Here is an 18,822-nt window from a genome sequence, read left to right as displayed (position 1 = left end):
GCACATCATGGTGTGGAAGGGTACCTCCACAGCGCCTGCACGCGTTCTTGAAGACAGGGATTACCCACCATAAAGATAAAAATGTGTGTTTCCACACTTGTGGGTTAAACAAAGCAAGATGTTGAAATCCCTTAGAACTCCGTGTTTCAAAAACAGATTTAGTCTCTCGTTTTGGGAAATACAGTTGGGAATTCTGTTTGCTTGTAGGGAAGAATATATTTCCAAGTTGAGGAAAGGGAGGTTGGTGCTCACTGGTTTCCTTCAAAGCACGAGCCACATGTGATTTACTGCCTGTGTCTCCTTGGGCTGGGCCTAAACTTCTAGGCTGCTAACCTGAGCCATCAGAATTTCTAATTTTAATTTCAGAATCTTGATTGAAAATTGACACAGTAAATCCGTTTTCTTCCTTTCTTCTCCCTTTGCCTTCACAACATAGTGAATCCTTTATCGAATGAACAAATTTTTTTTTTTCTCAGTAACTGGCATTATTGGGCAGAGGGTAGAACCATGCTGAAAAGTGAGATGCACCCTTTTGACGGTAGCAGATGGTGTCAGGAACCGGGTCGTGCGCTCCTAGGTTCCCCCCAGGACGGCTAAGCCCCGGGTTGCTGTCATGACCACTGTTGTCCCAGGGGGGTCCTCTAGGCTCTTCATTCTTCCAAAGAAAGACCAAGTAATTTTTCTGTTTTTTCTCTTGCTGGAGATTCTGGTTGTGTGTCATGTGGATTTTTTTTTTTTTTTTTTAAGTCTGATCATATACTTTGCTTGACTTTTAATCAATGCGCGAGAGGAGGCGAGTCAGATAATTTTTCTGAGGGCCTGCGCCTTCTCTCTCCGCCAGTCTTTCTTTGCAACCAACTAATTTGCATGGCGATGACATTTGTTGCTCCAGTAATTTCATCTGATAATGGCTGGGCTTGCAAAGCGGATCTGAAAACATATTCCTTAATTATGTGTTGCTAAGCAACGGGAAGGTTTGGTCATAATCACAGAAAGATTATCTCCTCATTGAAGTTGTGGAAAGGTTTTGCTGAAGGAGGACCTGCAAAATTGCCTTATTTTTCCCCCTCCTTTCTGTTTATTTAGCACGGCCTCCCAACAAAAACACTCACTGTTGTTTGGGTCTAGGGCGAGGGATATTGTGTGAGTTGTTTGGAGTGTGATTGTTAACACACTGTTTTGCAGACCCGAGGATATTGATTTTTACTTCCTTGGCATGGCAGCCAGCCAGTGCTGAAGAAGTCTGCAGTCGGAAGTCTGCCAGCAAGCGAATTCTGTCAAATGATCTGTCCCATAGCAGCAGTTGTCATCCCTGTGCCTTATCACACGTTCCGTGTGGCATGATGACTCTTCCTCATCGGGGTGGGGGCAGGGGCTGGGCATCCCCTGTAGCTTTTCAGCTGTGCAAATGCCACTTGTGCAGCAGGTTTGGGTGTGTTGGAGGCAGCAGGAGACTGAACAGTGTGCCTGTAGTCACTTGCCCCAGGCAGGGTTGCTGAGCCTTGGGAGGTCATGTTTGCCTTAAAGGAAAGCACCCTGGACCAGGGGTGCTTGCTGCTTGCTGGGGAGCCCACCTTGCCTCCCAGCCAACAGGTGGCGATCTTCAGATCCTCAGTCCAGCTGTGTCCCTCCTTGGCAGCACATGAGTATGTCCTCCTTCTAGGGAGCAGGAATGCCTAGGAAGTGGACTTGTTTTCCTGTGCCCTTTGGAGAGGAGAGAGAGAGTGTCGGCTTTTCTTTTTTCCATGCTTTGGATATTTTAGCACTTGCGTCTTCGTGGTTGGCTTTGTGCACAAAAACGTTGGGCTCCTGTTTGCTGGCCAAGTGCAGCCTGTGACCCAGCGGTTCAGAGCGGCAGGTGAAGCCAGCAGAGATGTGCAGGACTAATGGGCTGTGGTCAGCCCCATGTGAGCAGCACCTGGTGGGGCTGCTCTCATTCCTGCTGACCTGGCTGGCTGTGGCACAAACTGCAGAGCCTTCCAACAGTGGCTGTCACATGTTGTCACCCGTGGCCAAGGGTTTGCTCCCTCCTGAGCCTCCCAGTGCCGGGTGGCAAGGGGCACATCCAGTAAGCTACTAGTACTAGCGCCATTTTCATCCTTGTCTTCCTAACATAGAGCAAAGCTGGCGGCCTGCAGGAGGCTCAGCCGAGGGGCAGCACAGCTTCGGTTTCCCTGTGAGACACGCAGTCCTGCCTCCGTCCCTCCCTGGGAGGTCTGCTTCTGCCTCCAGCTATTTGTCTTTGAAGCAACTGGATGGATAAAGCACCATGAGCCCCCACCTGAGGGCCCAGCTGAGGACTCCTCAGGTCAGAGGAGGAGCCCAGGGCTGTTAAGAGGCTGACTGGTGACAGTGGGGGCACCAAAATTGATACAGGACTCCAGCATCATGGGTGTGGGCACCCATCTCCTGGGTAGAAATTAGCCCCAGGAGAAACCTTTCAACCACTTGAGAGTCTGAGGAAGGAGGTGCCTCCCTTGGACCCCGCCACCAGGTGCTTCCTCAGAGACCCTCGGCTTGGAGGCATCCTCTGCACACTGATGTCTGTGCTGGGACAGAGCATAGGCCACTGGCCTGGAGGGTCTTCAACTCTTGAACCCTCAGATGGGAGGATGCTGGAGAAGGCCTCCCAGGGCAGCTGGGCTACACCACTTCCCACCTCTAGGTGGAGCCAGCCCGGGAAGATGCAGCTCTGCATAGGGGCATTTGGGGAAGGGGTCTGGGCAGTAGAGTGAGGGCTCCAGCCCTTCAGGATCCCAAAGTTGGAGTAAGCTGATGTGACAGGCAGGTGCTGTGTAAGCTCGGGGGCTACATTTGGAGTTCACAGGGGGACGAGACTCGCTCTTTGCCTTCGGTTGGGGGGCCAGGAAAGATCATGGTATAAAAGGACAGTCATGATTATAGTGTGTCAGAGGCCCTTGTGGGGCCCTTGGAGTCGGGAGCACCAGAGTCGCCCAGCCACCCTGTTCTTGGAGAAGCATCTGTGAGGAGCATCACAGCCCAACTTGTGGTCGGGGCAAGGGAGGCCCCTGGAGGCTGGTGTACCTGAGCCGGCGTGTGTGAGGGCTGGCATTCTGTCTCCCGGGCATCTCTTCCTGTGGTGTGACGTAGACATGTGCGGTCCAGCCATTCTGGCATCTGGGAGCAGGAAGGGGCTTGTAGCAGGCCTCTCCCAGGCCCCTTCCTCCCGCCAAGCCTCCCTTCCAAATCCAGGAGCCGCCCCTCCCACTGGGGCTCTGGGTCATTGTTCTCCACCTTCAGCCCCCTAGGCTGTCCCTATTCTCAGTGCCCCTGGCTCCTTGCCCTGTCTCCACTGTGGTCCTCCTGCCCTGAGAAAACCCGGCAGCCTGTGCTGGCTGCACCCTTTGTTCCCGCAGCTTGTCGCACCAGGCCGAGGCCGTTTCTGGTTCTCGACACTGCTCCCGGGGAGGCAGCGGGTCTCTGGCCCAGGGACTCACCCAGGGCAGCCACGAGCTCCACTCGCTGTTCTGCCCGCTGCATGCTGGGGCCGGTGTGTTCCTGCTCTGTGCTTCTGTCCTTGTCTGTCAGGGCGGCAAGGAACTGAACTGCCTCTGGGGCTTGTGGGGGTGTGGCTACCAGAGGTCACAGTCACTGGAGGCACCTGGCCAGGACTGGGCCTGGTCTGACAGTGCTGCTTCTATCGGCCCCATTGTCCTCTGGCCTCTTTCTACAGTTCTCTGTCCCTTGCAGCAGCCTCTCTGCCCCTTGGTAGCAAACCCGCTCCGTCCCCAGGTGGGCACAGATGGCTGTCTGGGGATCTCTGTAAACTCACCTTGCCACAGGACACTGCCCTGATGGCCCAGAGTCGCGTGGGCTCTTGGCCTTGGCTGGCTTGGGAGGGCGCCGAGATCTTGTTTTCTGCCTCGCACGGTACAGGCTCAGTGGGCAGCTCCCGGGTTGGTTCTTGCTGTGCTTCGCTGCTGGTCAGTTTAAAGGAATTGACCCATGCTTTCCTGGGAGGACAAGTTAGCCATGCCTGCTGCTGGGACTTGGCCAGCCCTGAGCTCCTGTCGCTAGATGTGCTGAAGGTGATTGGCACCAGTGCGCCATGGCTTCTCTACAGGGCCGTCCCTGGTTTAGAGGGCAGCCCCACACAGTGAGTGGGCTTTGTCCAGCAGGACCTGTCAGGCCCCTGCAGGAGCAGCCCATCAGATCAGCTGTGACTGCTAAATAGCAGATTAGGGTTGGTGTCCCCCCTCTGCCCCACATGCCTCTCCAAGATCCTCAAAAACGGACACCCTCCCATCACAGGTGCAGGTCAGAGGTCCTGGAAGACCCGCAGGGCCGGGCTCGATGCTGAGCACCGTATTGAGGTGGTTCTCAGACTGGAAGGGAGAAGCGGCTGGCCATGGGCCCCCCCTCTGCTCTCAAGTGTGGCCCTTGCTGAGCATGCACTGTCCCATCGGGAACTCCCCGTGTTTCCTCCCCTCGGCTTAAGCGCTGTCTATGAGCCCTGGGCCTAGGAGGACCCCCCTGGCTACTGGGGTCAGGTACAGGTTGGCCACGGCTTCTCCCATCCGTGGTCCTCTTCACTTTCTTGGTAGTGTCTTTGAAGCACGAAGGTTTGCATTTTTAAGGTCCTAAGTTTTTTTTAAGGTCCTGTTTTTTTTGGTTTTCTGCACTATTGATGTCAACATTGGTTAGTGGAAGGTCCTGAAGGTGGACTCCCATGTTTTCCTCTAAGTTGGTTGTTTTTAGCTTTTTTTCTTTGTTTATCTCCCCCCCCCCCCCCCCCCGTACTAGGGATTGAACTTGGGGACTTCTCCAGCCCTATCTTGTATTTTATTTAGAGACAGGGTCCCACTGAGTTGCTTAGCACCTCTCAGTTGCTGAGGCTGGCTTTGAACTTGCGATCTTCCAGTCTCAGCCTCCCAAGCCGCTGGGATTACAGGCGTGAGCTACCACACCCGTCTATCTTTTTTAATGTGAGGAAGCCAACGTGTATTAACAGGAAAGCTTCTCAGGTGTTTGGAGCCAATTTCTTCTCTGCACAGCATCTGAGGTGAGAAATCCAGAGCATTTTCACAGATTTCTTGCTGCTCCATGGGCAGTTTTGTAGGTTTATAAAATAAAAAGAGTACTTGTAACCCACAACTGACTAGCCCACCTTAGCCACATAGACCTACGGTGATCAAACCCTGATGTGGGGTGCCCGCTGGCCCTGTGCAGGGCTTCTAGTCCTTTCTACATAAAGGAGAAAGTCAAGACTCTGCTCCCTCTACTGCACTGTGGCCACATTGACCACACAGGGGGTCGGCGGACATGACACAGCTTGACTGGGTTATTAGCCCTGTCCCCATGGAGGCTGTGTCTGGGAGCAGTGAACTTGACCCCAGGAAGGGATTGGGAGGACTGTGAGAAAGAGCCCAGGGCTGTGCTCCAGGGAGGGGCAGCCGACCCCATCTGGAGGGAGGCAGGGCCTTATCTATCACCCTGGAGCATTTACCAAGGGCTCCCTCCCATGGCATCTGCCCCCTTCCTTTTCACTTTAATGACAAACCCGGGGCTCAGAGAGGTCAGCCTCCTGCGATAGGTCTAACAGCAGCATTGGGACTTCAGCTAGCCTGACTCCAAACCTGCCATCGTGATCCCCCAGGACGGTGTTCAGAACAGCACAGGAAAATCCATAACGGTATAAAGCTGGGGAAACACCCCAACTTTTCAGCCAGTCCACTGGAGGCCAAGGTCCATGCCAGCAAGAGCCCCACGGTGCCCAGAGGGGCTCACTTTTCTGCTCTGCGACCTTCTGCTGACACACAGCTCCGAGAACCACAAGTATTATGCATGGCCCATCTCAGATCATATGTAGCTCCAAGGGCCCTTACTGGGTGCATACCTATCCCCAACGGGTAACCTCAGGGCCATGCCCCTCCCTCTGCATCATGCTGCTGTCTCAATGCAGGGATTTGATCCCTCATTGAAGAGTGAACAACTTTCTCCTGTAGGGTTATGTGGAGTGTAGCATGTTCTTTGGTCCTAAAAGGATCTGACCCTCACTAATAGGAATGGTTCTAACACACACAAGGGCAAAACTAAACAGGCAGAGAAATACATGCAGGAGAGGATGAGGCAGGGGATAAGGCCAGAACCAGCTTTCCCCACAAACCCATGCATGAGGGGAGAATTGCTCTGAGCTTCCTAGCATCCAAAGTAAAAATAGAAACAAGTCACTTAAAAGATTCACATTGTGCAAGAGATGGGACAGCGAGCCTGTTGCTTGGCAGGGCTTTTCCCCGTTGGTCTGGGGTGAATCCTGCCCTAGTCTAAGTGTCAGCTCTAGGTTTACAATCTGCTTTCTTACATCACACCCTCTCTCCATCCCACACCTCCTCCTTTGTGACCTCAGCTGCCCTAGTACAGCCACCTCCATGTTGTCTTCTAATTTTTGTTAGATACACCAAAGCCACCTCGTTTCAAGTCTCAAGGCTCTCGGTACAATTTGGAGTGGTTTGGTGAATAGCTCCCACCTCCCTGAGCTGGTGCAGGAACCTGGGGGCCTGCTCTTTTTCCAGACTGAAGGGCGGGATTGCCGGCCACAGAGAGGGAGCTCTCCCTGGAGGGTGAGAACAGCCTTCCCTGCTGGGAACATTCTGGGCGGATGTTTTCTAGATTGAGACATAAATGTGAGTGTGTGGTGGGTTCTGTGCTTTCCTGTGAACTGGGCTTTGACCTGGAACGCTTCAGTCATCTGAAAAAGAAAGGGGCATCTCACCAGCTGCTGGGCTGGCAGTCAGACCTCTCCGGGTCATGGGCAGTGTTCCTGGCCTCGGGCCTGTTGGATAGGAAGCCTGCAAGAGCGTTCTTAAGAATTGTGTTCCTTTTGGATTGGGGGACGACACGAGAAACTCCGGGAGCTGAAAGCTTGGGGCTCCTCCCCTGCGTCTGCCTGAGCTAAGGAAGGACACGTCACATTGTTAGTTGTGGGCACTTGGCCTGCTAATGTGGGAAATGAGCCTGGGTCTGCCAGGCTCTCCAGGGCCTTTGGAGGGGCACGGTGCCTGTTCCCAGGTGTACCGGTAGAACTGGTCTGATTCCAAAGAACAAATCAGCAACAGAGAGAGTGACCCAGGAGAGCTCATGGCACCGGGCACTCATGGGCTGCCCAGCCCACTCTGTTCCTGGGATGCCTTCCCTCCTGCTTGCTGCTGCTCCCTGTCCTCTGTTAAGTGAGGCCCTTTCGGGCACCAACAGGAAGGAGCAGGCATGTCCTCGGCCTTCCTAGCCTGGGCAGGAACCCTCCAGAGGCCTCCCTGGGGTCCCTGATCTCGCCGTGTCCACACAGTCCCCTTCCCCTCTGGACCCCTGGATTTTGTCCTAGCTCCTTCTGGTGGGTGTGGGCACTCAAGTACGCCGGTGCTCTAAAGTGCTTGCTGGAGAGAGGTCACGCCACGAGCCTGTGCTCTCCCTGGGCCAACTGTAGCCCCTCAGAGTCCTGCAGATCTCCACCCACCACTCCCACCCCACCCCCGCATCACTGGTGACAACCGCATGCAGCTGCCACATGTGTAGGGAACTTGCGCCTCTGGCGATGCCCGGACAGCCCTTCCTCCTCTCCCACCCCCCACCCCCACCCATCCCCGCCCCCGGCCTTCCTCAGGCCTCTCTTCCGTGTTGTCAAGGACACATTTTAGCTGGGGAAAAGTACTAGTGCCGCAGCTCTGGTGGCCATGTGGGGCACTGGGAGGCGGGGCTGGGTCCTGGGTCCGACCAGTCCCTCAGGTGGACCTGGCCGCAGAGGATTCCTAGGTTTCCTCACAGAGAGCAGGGTGGGTGGAGAGTGACCAGGAGCCTGGCCTGTGATCGAGGTGCCAGACCATGCAGGTGGCACAGCATCGCAGTGTCCCTGTGCCCCGAATCTCATCCTCCCAAGGCCAGGCAGATGCAGGGCTGAGCCCTCTTGGACCCCCAGGGCAAAGGCTCTGGCTCAGGGAACAGACTTGGTGTGTGCCCCCTGGGGTTAATGGTGATCTGTCATCACTGTCACATGTCCCTCGGGACCTCTGCTCTTCCATTTTGCAGCACATTCTAGAGAGAAGCTGACGAGCTGGTCCCTCTGTGGGTTGGTCATCACTCATGAGAACGGTTTCCCCCCTTGCTGGCTTGTGGTCAGTTCCCTTCATCGACCACATGGCATGTGAGTCTTGGGACAGTGAAGGAGATGACTGTGGAGATGTTCTCGGGCTCAGAACCCCCAGAGCTCCTGCTGAGGGATACGGAGCATGTTTTTTCCCTCCAGTCTAACTGAAATCCCAGGAAGTGGACAGCTGGTGGCTGGTCACCAACTTGCCCTCCAGAGTGACTTCCAAGAAGAAGCTACCAGGGCTCTGGCTGACGGATGCTCACTGCTCTCGGCTTGATCCTCTCAGATGAGGCCTGATGGCCTGACCCTGTGTCCAGTTTCTATTTGAAAGGGACATCTACCAAGTGGCTAGCAGTCATGGGAAGCCCCATAGTGGAACATCGGGCCGCAGCTCTCCCTGGCCTTGTTCATTGTGGTCCCCCTTCCTGAGGCCTCAGGGAGTCCTTCCCCGCAGCCAGCACCTTGGCCAGAGGCCTGAGAGCTCAGCATCTAAGGTGCAGACACTCGCTGGAGGCCACTTCAAAATTGCCTCCTATAAGGATGGTCAGGTGTGGATGTTGGGGGCCCAGTTTTCTTATCAGCCAGCAGCATGAGTATGTGCCGGGTCATAGGCCCCTGTAAGGAGTCTGGGAGAAGGGAGAGTGCACACAATGTCTGACTGATGGGTTAGCCTTGCCTAGTGAAGGGGGACCTTAGGACAGCTGAGCTCAGGAACACAAGATCCTGTGTCTCTCCTTTGAGTGGGTCTATCCCAGGGGTGGGCTCTGGAATTCTTGTCTGCCCAGTGTCCAAGGTGAAGCAATCCAATGTGACAGGGAGGTTCCAGAGTAAGTCATGGGTTTGGTGAGGTCCTTCCTCTTGCAGTTGGGGAGCCCTGGGGTTTAGTGCCGGGCCTCCGGAGCCAGGAAGACCTGGGCTGGAATCCTGGCTCACCCACCTGCTCGCTGTGACCTTGAGCAAGTTCAGTGTACCTCTGCGTCTCCGTTTCCTCATCGGGATTTAAAGGAGAAGGTGGAGGAGAAGTGGTGTGAACAGACAGGGGCTGAGAGGGCTGGCGCAATGTCGTAGTCATGGCACCTGGGAGCAGTGAAGGGCTGGCTGTTCGCCCTCCCCAGGTTACTCGGGACTTGATTTCCAGGTGTGTTGTGTTTCTTGGGTGCACAGGTGATTTTATTGCTTCAATAAAATATTGAAAATCAATTATGGGAAAGTGGCAGTTGACCGACCGTGGCCCTGGACGTGGGACTTACTGTTTTACAACTTCAGACCAGTCTTGTGTGTTTCCCCACTTTTCGGGCACAGCATTGGAAAGTCTGTTGTGTGTCTAATTACTGGGGCACAGAATGTGTCCCCACCCCCCCACTAGTGTGCCCGAAGAGAGAAATCCCAGGAGACCTGTTGTCTGCAGGCAACTGAATCTGTAGCTGCGGCTGAGCAGGGGTGGTCTGCGTGGTGGTCTTCCCAGCAGGCTCAGTGGGCCCTTGAGTTCAAGGGCTATGAGCTCCTTGTAGGGCAGCTGCCACCCCTGGGAAGAGGAGGCCCAGGATGGCCAAGTGGACCTCACAGCTGACCCTGGCTCTGGCCTGGTGACTGCAGAATCTTGACGTGAAAAGTGAATTTACCAGGGTCCTCACATCTGCTCACTTGAGAGCCCCCTTTTGTCCTTGGTTTCCTCTTTGGCCAAATCATGTGTGTGGTTCCTCTCTTCAACAGAGGCTTGAAGTTCTGCCATGTGAAGGAAGGGAGCGTGGGGGCCACTTGTCTAGCAATCCCAAGGGCATAGTGGCCCCAGCCCTCTGGGAGGAGGATGCCTTGAAAGTTTGAGGAGGTGGCAGCAGCAGAGGGAAGCAGAAGGGCTCCCAGCCCTGTGCACCAGCTCTTGGTCACACACCTTCCAGGGACCTGCCACTACACAGGAAGCTAGTGCATCTCATACCTGGAGATCAGCTGGCCCCCAAGCTAGTACCTGGGCCTTTGGGCTCCAGGGAAACGTAGAAACCAGAATACAGGAATTCAGCCCTGCTACACCTTCTGAAAACAGAAGCAGAGCCTGGGTCCTGGCTGCTGGCCTGTCAAGACGGGTTTCTAGGTACTTTCTGGTAGTGTCCCTCGGTGGACAGTGACCCGAGGCAGCACCTGCAGTGCTGATACGTACATACGGGAGGGTGCCGCGGACGGTTCCAAGAAAATGGCAGAATCCCATTCTTGTTGTTGTTTTAAATGCTGTTGCTGAAAGGAAAAGCATTTCTCTGCATAGGCTGCAGGAGCAGCTCTCCTGAGGTGCTGAGACCAACTAGTGACAACAAATGGCTGTGCGCTTGGGGCTGACGGGGTGCTCTGGGTTGTTGAATGAGCTGGTGTGTTTCCTGTGGGTCCAGACATCTGCCTCCCCAAAACATGCAGGCGTGAGCTGACATTGGGTGGACAGAAGTCCCCAGCAAGCCTCTGGGGTCAGAGCGTAGCTCGGGCAGGAGCAGCAGGTGTGCATGGCTGATGGGTACATGGGGGTGGGGGAGTCTCTCGTGGTCCCTGCGGCCCACTCGGGTGCATCGCCTGCAGTGGAGGTGTCCTGAGGCCAGCCCTAGGGCAGACCTCCAGCTCATTCTGCAGCAAAGGCCAGACTTGGCAGCTTGATTGAGGACCAGCTTACTCGGGTCCCTCCATTGTCATCTCCGGCCCTGACGGGGACTGATGAGGCCAGATCTCCTGAAGCCTTTCCCCCTGGTTACTATGTTGACTGTAGTTCAGATGCCTCCCCGGGGACCCCTGAGGCTGGGGTGTAGAGGGGGTGTGCATGTCCACACTGGAGGACAGCCTAACTTGGGAGCCTATGTTGCAATCCACTTCTTGGTGCCTGGCGCGTACAGGGCAGGCAGGTGGGCAGAACTGCAGAACTCCTTCCCACCAGGTTGTCTTCGCTGGAGAAAGGGTGGGCGATACCGGCAGTAGCCGAGCGTGTGCAGGTGAGGGTTCCACCGCCACTGACTTCACCAGCGGGTTCGTTCATGTTCAGCCAGCTGCTCTTTCCCATTACTTGCTGTTTGGCCAGCCCCTGCCTTGCTCAGGCCTTGGCCAGGGTTGGGTTCACTGTTTCCTGCTGGGCGAGGTGGGTGTGATGGGTAGCATTCCTGACATCCTCATAGCAGTGGGCTGTGCCCTCCCCACACACAGGTAGGGGCCCCAGGTGTTGTCATTCCCAGCTGTGGAATGGGGGTGTTAGAGGCCCACGAGGGAGGGCGACCTCTGAAACCAGCTCCGGGTGACCTGAACCCTGTGCTTTGGGAACAGATCGTGGCTCCTCTGGGAAAGTGAGAAGAGAGGAGCACTTCTCAAAAAGTTGCATAAAAATTTCAGACCCTCTGTTGGATGGGGCCTTGGAGAAGGCTCTTCTGAGTCCACCCTGGGATGTGGCAGCCCCTCCTTGTCATTATAGAGGCGAGGGAGAGCTCCAGGCCTCCCCTGAGAAAGCCTGGGGGTGCGAATCCCATGCCCTGCAGCCTGCCCTGCAGGAGTCTCCCACACCCTCCAGCTTCTGAGTTGAGATGGTCCTGACATCCTGATTGCCCACTGCCTGGGACCATCTTCCGAGGAAATCCGCAGTAGCAAAGAGCCGGTCTGCCTTGCTGTCTTCCATCTGGGGCTCACTGGGCTCCCACTGCCCCGGCCTTGCTCTTTCCGAGTGTGTCCATTAGCTTTGTTGAGTAGCAGACCACTCCAGAATGCAGCTGCAAGACCAGCGCCCTGCGAGGGTGAGGAGTGGCCAGTGTCCCAGGGAGAAGGGCCCCAAGGTGTGTGGAGGTGGGAGTCCTGGCCACTACAGAAGAGCGCTTCAGGACAGTAGAGGCACCTGCTGTAAGGAGGTGGGGGCAGAGCACGAGGCTGCTCCTGAGCCCCCCTCTCGGCACTGTGGAAGGGAGTCGTAGGGTGTTTGAGGAGGTCAGCAGGCCACCTGGAGCACCATTCTGCCTCTTCCTGAGCTCACCCCACTTCTCCATCCCACTCTGTCCATCACAGGAACAGTTGGGCTCCCTAGGCGTGGTGGGCAGATTTCAACTGGCCTGGCAGGGTGGTGCTGGAGTGTTGTTGGGTACACAGGACTCTGAGGCCCAGAGTCCTGGCATAAGGAAGTGCTGGGTCATCGAGCGTGATTTCCACTGTGAAGGCAGAAATAGAAAGGCGTGCTGTGCACACCCAGCTGCTTGAGTCTCAGTGAGGTAAGGGGACCTCACAAGTCCCAGCCAGCTTGCACATAGACAAACAGGCTGGGCATGTGGCTCCATAGCAGAGCATCCCTGGTTCAACCCCCAGTGCGCAGAACAAGGCCGAGCGTGGGTTTGCTTGGCGTGGTGGGCAGAGGCTCTGTGGAGCCTTCAGAGGTGTCAAATGAGACTTGCAAGGGGAGGGAACCAGAGAAGAATCCGAGCACATGACAAATCTGAAGGTTACCGAGTCTCCAAAATTGGGCCTGGCTTTGGCGCTCTCCCAGATCACCCAAGAGGCTTGGCAGGGACCTCCCTGGAGCGCACCCCCTCCCCAACATCGCAGGAAAGCGCACCTGGCAGGTGAGAGGGCCAGTGGCAAGCACAGGGACATAAAGCTGACTCTGATGGCAGTGGCAGTTCTGCCTTAAAACAGCACCACACCCGGCAACAAGTGCTGTTGCGAGTTGCCCCCAAGCTGCCCTGGGTCTTTGTGGTGAGGGTGGGAGCAGGGGCAGCCTGGGTCACTTTCCAGCACCTGTGCTGTGGTTCACATCCCAGGTCTGGTGTTCGGAAGTCCCACAAAGTGGACAGATGTGTCCGTGGGACAAGGGTAGGCCTCAGCTAGACAGCTAGGCCCCCTGCAACCTCCCTGTGCCGGGCTGCTCAGTGCCGAGTCCCAGGTGGAGCCTCTTTCCTGCCCGTGTCATTGATCTGGCCCCAGCCTAGCCCAGTGTCTGGTCTGTAGTGTGAAACCCAGGCCTCTGCAGTACCCCCTTGCCATCCCCAGCTCAGGGTCTATGGGGCCTTCAGAGGTCGGGGTGCTGTACCTCACCAAGGAGGGTAAGTCCTGTTTGGCTGGATTACAAGAAGAGGCTGTTGAATTAAGGAGGCCTACAAAATTTAGGGGAAACTTTGCTTAGGATGTTGGGGGACATGATTGGGCCCATGAGCCATGAAGGCTTCTGTAGGGTAGAAGTGGTGCCACTCTGAAGGTGGCGCAAGGCTGCAGCTGTCTCTTCTCTCTACCTTATTGTGCGAGGGGCGGGGGCTGTACCAACTGCCTCCTGTCACCCAGGCTACCTCACAAGGCTTGGCGCTGGCAAAGCATTTAATCTATGACAGCTTCTTGCTGGGTACACAGCACTCTGGATGGTACTCTTGGTCTCGGGATCTTTGTAAGAGGTGTTTGAGCCTCCCTTCTGGAAGAATCCAGGCCCCTCATCCAGAGCCAGCAGTCAAGGATAGCTCGGGGCCAGTATCCCCAAGAACTCTTGAGTTCCTTGAGCCCACCAGTGCTCCCATCTGGGTTCTATCTATTAGACCATTCTCTGACTTGGAAAAATTGTTTTCATGAATTCAACTGCTTTGGCTGCTCCTTTTCCTCTGTGGGGCCCTTGGGGCACTTAGGTATGTCGCCAGCTTTGTCTTCGCAGAATTGCAGCCTCCACTGCTATGTCAAACATTGCATTTGACCATTTTTTCCTTCCTATAATGAAACACCTGAGGCAGGCTGACTTTTTAAAGAAAAGATGCTTATTAAGCCTGAAAGTTTGGGAGGCTGAAAATCCACAGTGGGGCAGCCCCCTGGATCCAGCCTCTGGTGAAGACCAAACAGCAGATGGCATCACGGTGGAAGCATTTGCAAGAGCAGATGACAACATTGCAAAATAAGGAGCAGGAGAGGGAGGGGGCCAGGCTCACCCTCTTCTGCAGAGAAGTAATGGATTCAAGCCCTTCCAGAGACTCTCCCTGGTGGACCTGTGGACCGCCTGCTGCCTCCAGCTCTTCACATGCTGCATTGAGGACCACACTGTTGGTGCAAGAAGGCTTCGGAGGCGCACTGGAAACATGTCCAGACCTGACCATGGAGGCTGCTTTGCCTTGGGGGTGAACCTGAGATTCTCAATCCCTAAAACAACAAAGTCACGTCCTGGGGGCAGGTTGGCTCTTAACCTGCAAAGGACAGAAACCAATTCGAACCATTTTTTAATGCGGCATGTTTCTTCACTTTAACTCACACAGTGACCAAGAACACAGGCCTCAGGAATACCGCAGGGTGCCGTGCCTGGAGTCGCACACTGTCCTTCCGGTGATGCAGGGAATGCAGGCAGGAGGATCAGAAGAAGAAAGGGCTGGGGTGTAGCCCCGAGCTAGAGAACCCCTGGGTTCAATCCCTGAACGTAAACACACGCCCAGCAGCACCATGCATCATTGGGTGGCAGGATCCACCCCGGAGAGCACGTCCCATTTGTCCTGAGTCCCACACCAGACAGCTGACTCTAGCCTGTCAGCCCATGTTCACTCTCCTAAAAGATATGGTGGCACCACAGCTGGATGACTAGAAAGCCACCATTGTCTTCCACAGGGACGTTCGTGGGTGACTGGTCACTGTTCACAAACACCAGCGATGCTGCCTGCTGGTACCCTAAGTTCATGTTAGTTACACACGACTTCAGCTCCAGCAGTTCCATGGCCTGAGGACAGGCAGCAGCTCGGCTTCGAGCTAGAGCACCGAGTGCTCCAAGAGTGTTCCTGAAGGGGAAGGTGGCCCGCCATTCCCGAGGCCAGTAATTGACAACAGGGGAGTTGCCGGCCTTCCGTCCTGGGGAAGGAAGGTGGTAACCGCTGTTCGGCATGGAGGAGTGCCAGGCCTTGTGGCCCCGCCTTGGCTTCACCATCCGGCTGGGAACAGGAGCAGTGGCAGCATCATCAGGTCCTTATCAGTCTTGGTGGTGTCGGTGGAAAAGGTTTAACAGCGTCCAATGACTCGGAGCCCTCAATCTGGTCCCATTTTTAGACTCCTCATTGACCATGGTGCCTTGGACTCCCTTCCTCCAGATCCTTCTAGTGGTAGAGGGAACAGACCAGTCCCAGAGTCCTGGCGGGGATGTGTTCCGCTTGCTGTATTTGAACCTTACTCTGTCATGGGTCCATTACGTTCTAATATGTTAAAAATTGATTTGTGTAAAACATCAGAAAACGGGTAATACAAGAGGTCTGCTGGCTGGCAGCTTCTCTGGTACTGCGCGAGGCCCTCTAGGACCCTTGTCTCAGCCTCTGGCAAGACTGAGATGGCAGGTGGGGGAGGAGACTGTATTAAACTCTGGGTTCCCCAGGGTGCAGTGGACAGGTTCTGTGGGTCAGAAACTGTCCCTAGGCTTTCCCTCACCCTCTGTGCTGGCTCCTCTGTGGCCTTCTCAGCAGCCTTGCACCTGGCTTCTCGGTCCCGCTCTGCCTCACGCAGGACACAGGGCATCCCTCTGCTCTCACCCGCCACCTCTACTTAGCCCGAGGCTGTGTCGTTCTCTGCCTCATAATAAAGAACTTCCAGCTGGGACCCAGGCATTGAACCTGGGTCAGGTAGCCCAAGGGTCGCAGGGAGCTGATCGCTAGGCAACCTGGAGTTTGTTACCTGGGTAACGGGTCTGCACTGATGCTGTGCATGGGCATCTTGAATGATGGTGCTCGGCCTCCCCAGATAGATCACATGACCCTGGGTCCTTGCCTTGTGCCTGGTGTCATTCTCCCCTGTGGCCCCTTCTTAATTAACAACTTGAACTCGTAATCGTGCACTCCGTCTGATAAACCGTCCTGCCAACGCCCCTGAAAGTCCAGCAAGGGAATGCTCACCCACTTGGTCTGGACTCCTGCTCTGTCACCTGGGGGGACCTGGGATGTCCATCCTGTCTGCATATCTGGGAGTAATGGCCACATGGCAGAGAGATGGCACAGAAGGGCCCTGCCCCCAAAATGGTTCTGCTTGCTCTGTAACCCTTCAGGAAGTTTGCTCTGAGTGCCAAGGGCCTCTTGCCTCACTTGTGCCCTTCCCATCACGGACCTATGGCTCCTCATAGGTCAGGGAGAGGGTTGAGACTGCCCTGGCCACCTGGTTCCACTGAGGGGTTCTCGGGGAGGTTCCTCAGGGCACCAGTCCTCAAGCACTCCCTCATCATGTTTGTTTTGAGGGGCCCAAGGGTCTTGGGGCCTTTGGCTGTGGGCTGATGGTGGGCAGTTACCTTCAGAGTCCCTCTGCAAAGTGACAGCTGTAATGCAGGCACTCCTCAGTGGCTGTAGAGTTGGCTCCCCAGGGCTTCCCGTGAGCTCCTTGGGAGGTCTTGTCCTCACCCCACAGGCCAGGAGATGCTCCCTCTAGGCCTCAGGGGAAACGACCGCGTCTGGAGCCTGCTGGGTCCTCAAAACAGCCCTGCAGTGGTGTGAGGAGGAGCCTGGTCCTAACCACGTGTGGTCCTGCCTCGTGTTCCTGCCCTGCCAGGCTCTGCTGCTTCCTACTGCCCTGGCCTGGGTCCTGAGGGGGACACTTGGGACCCTGTTCACCCACTTATCCGCTCCCTCCTCACAGGTATCCGCCCCCAGATCATGAACGGCCCCCTGCACCCCCGCCCCTTGGTGGCACTGCTGGATGGCAGAGACTGCACCGTGGAGATGCCCATCCTGAAGGACCTGGCCACTGTGGCCTTCTGCGATGCACAGTCCACTCAGGAGATCCACGAGAAGGTGGGCCACGCTGGTCCTGTGTCACTGTTGCTCTCAAGCCCCCACTACGGGCATCCCCAACATCCTTTGCCCCCTGCTGTGCCAGGTCACCGGCACGCCCCCAAACATTCATGTCTCTAGTTCATGATTTTGCTAAGGACTGGGGCTCTGACCTGTGCTCCGCCTCCCTCTGCAGGTGTTAAATGAGGCCGTGGGCGCCATGATGTACCACACTATCACCCTCACCAGGGAAGACCTGGAGAAGTTCAAGGCCCTGCGGGTGATCGTGCGGATCGGCAGTGGTTATGACAACGTGGACATCAAGGCTGCCGGCGAGCTTGGTGAGTACGTGGCTGGCTTCCAGGGAGTTGCGATGTACTTCGTTGGCTTCATTTCCACATTCCTCAGACACCAGGACCCCTACCCCCAAGAACGCACTGCAGCCTAAGGTCTGTAGGGACCCCCAAGACTAGAGGAGCCCATGTATCCCTGGAGAGGAAGGTGTGGAAGGCTCTGGGTCTCGGGTTTCTTCCATCTAGGGAAGGAGCACATACTGTGGGAAGCAGGGCCCAGATCAGTGCCAAAATAGGCAGCCCCTGCCCAGTCCCTGACAGCAGAGAACGCCAGAAGCAACAGGTGCTACCCAAAGACAGGCCCTCTGAGATGTGGCACCGCTAGGCACACGGGGCCCCATATTGTGAGGCTGCTAAAGGACACTTCCAAATGACTAGCATTGCAACCACCAACCTGGTCTGACAACCTAGTGGGCCAAGGGCCTGCCACCTAGCCCTCACCTCATCCCTGTCAGCAAGGTACCAGAGGGCCTCTGGTGCTCCGGGATGGCCAGCCATATGTGCACATTGCCTCTTGGTCGGCGGGTCTCCATGCCTGAGCTGGAGCACCCCACATGACTGACACTTGTGCCCATGCATTTCCACTAGTGAAACCCTGGTGGGCCCCCCCGACTTGCACCGAGGACAGCATCCTGGGCCACAGTGCAGCCTTGGCGGTAGGAGCAGGGCGGAGGGAGCCAGGCCTGAGTGCTGTGCGGCCCTCGAGGCTGCTTCACAGGCGAGGTCCAAGGAAGAGGCACAAGATGGTCCTTCCCCACATCCTGCCTAGCAGTGGCTCAGCAAAAGGAAAAGGGGCCACCCCAGATTCCAGTTTCCCTCCAGGGTCCTCAGAAGTGGCAGCTTCACACATCTCTTCACCCCTAGCATTTGCCTACGGCCACAGCCGCCCCATGAGCCCAGCTTCTAAGCCATCTCTGTGGCGGCACAGAAGCTCAGGAGGATGGGAGGCTCCAGAAATAAGTTTAAAGAAGCCTAACTTCCCTGTTGGGTGCAGGAACCTGCGCTCTCAGCAGGGTGGGCTGGGAGCCCTGGGACTTAACCTATAGAACCTCGGGTTTTCTCACCTCTGGGCCTTGCCTTTGTCCTTTCCAAGGGATCGCCGTGTGCAACATCCCGTCTGCAGCTGTGGAAGAGACGGCCGATTCCACCATCTGCCACATCCTCAACCTGTACCGCCGCAACACGTGGCTGTACCAGGCCCTGCGGGAAGGCACACGGGTACAGAGTGTGGAACAGATCCGCGAGGTGGCCTCAGGAGCGGCACGAATCCGTGGGGAGACACTGGGCCTCATCGGCTTCGGTATGTGCCCAACATGCAGCTGGCTTGCCCGAAAGGAGCCGGGGATGTCCTGTCTCCAAGAGTTCGCGTTCACAGTGGTAGCCAGGGAGCAGCGTTTGCCAAAGGAGGGCAGGGCCAGTGCCTGGCCACCACCAATTTGCAGGGGGTGAGAGGTCTGGGTCAGAAGCAGTCTGGGGACCCTCAGAGGTAACATCTGAACTTGTAAGCCAAGGTTTGTGCTGCTACTCGGGATGACGAGGATGGCATCTTCTACTGCTGGGCTGCAGGACGACTAGGCATCTGAACATTCCCTGAGGCCAGGGTGGGGAGGATACGCCTGGCACATTTATGGGCCGTAAGCAGGCTGGTGGTTGAGTGGTGGCCTGGGTTCTG

At 56.1% G+C, this 18,822-nt stretch overlaps 1 protein-coding gene across 17 annotated transcripts in view; it reads left to right on the top strand.

The window, feature by feature from the left end:
* The window catches only part of CTBP2 (C-terminal binding protein 2), a 133,266-nt gene that overhangs the window by 106,014 nt on the left and 8,430 nt on the right, over positions 1–18,822 (top strand). For 16 of the 17 annotated variants that reach the window (XM_081267422.1, XM_081267419.1, XM_081267428.1 and 13 more), the window contains 3 exons: positions 16,664–16,818; positions 16,994–17,138; positions 18,244–18,450. In XM_081267422.1, coding sequence (XP_081123548.1) covers positions 16,664–16,818; positions 16,994–17,138; positions 18,244–18,450 — 507 coding nt within the window. Of the gene's footprint in view, positions 1–6,456; positions 6,582–16,663; positions 16,819–16,993; positions 17,139–18,243; positions 18,451–18,822 lie in introns of those variants that run through there. The other variant, XM_081267420.1, reaches the window with a different exon arrangement.

Source organism: Spermophilus citellus (genome assembly GCF_964194105.1).
Source record: "Spermophilus citellus genome assembly, chromosome: 15".
Lineage (NCBI taxonomy): Eukaryota > Metazoa > Chordata > Mammalia > Rodentia > Sciuridae > Spermophilus > Spermophilus citellus.
The sequence above is the reverse complement of the archived record's forward strand: the minus strand, read 5'-3'. Positions and strand labels throughout refer to the sequence as shown.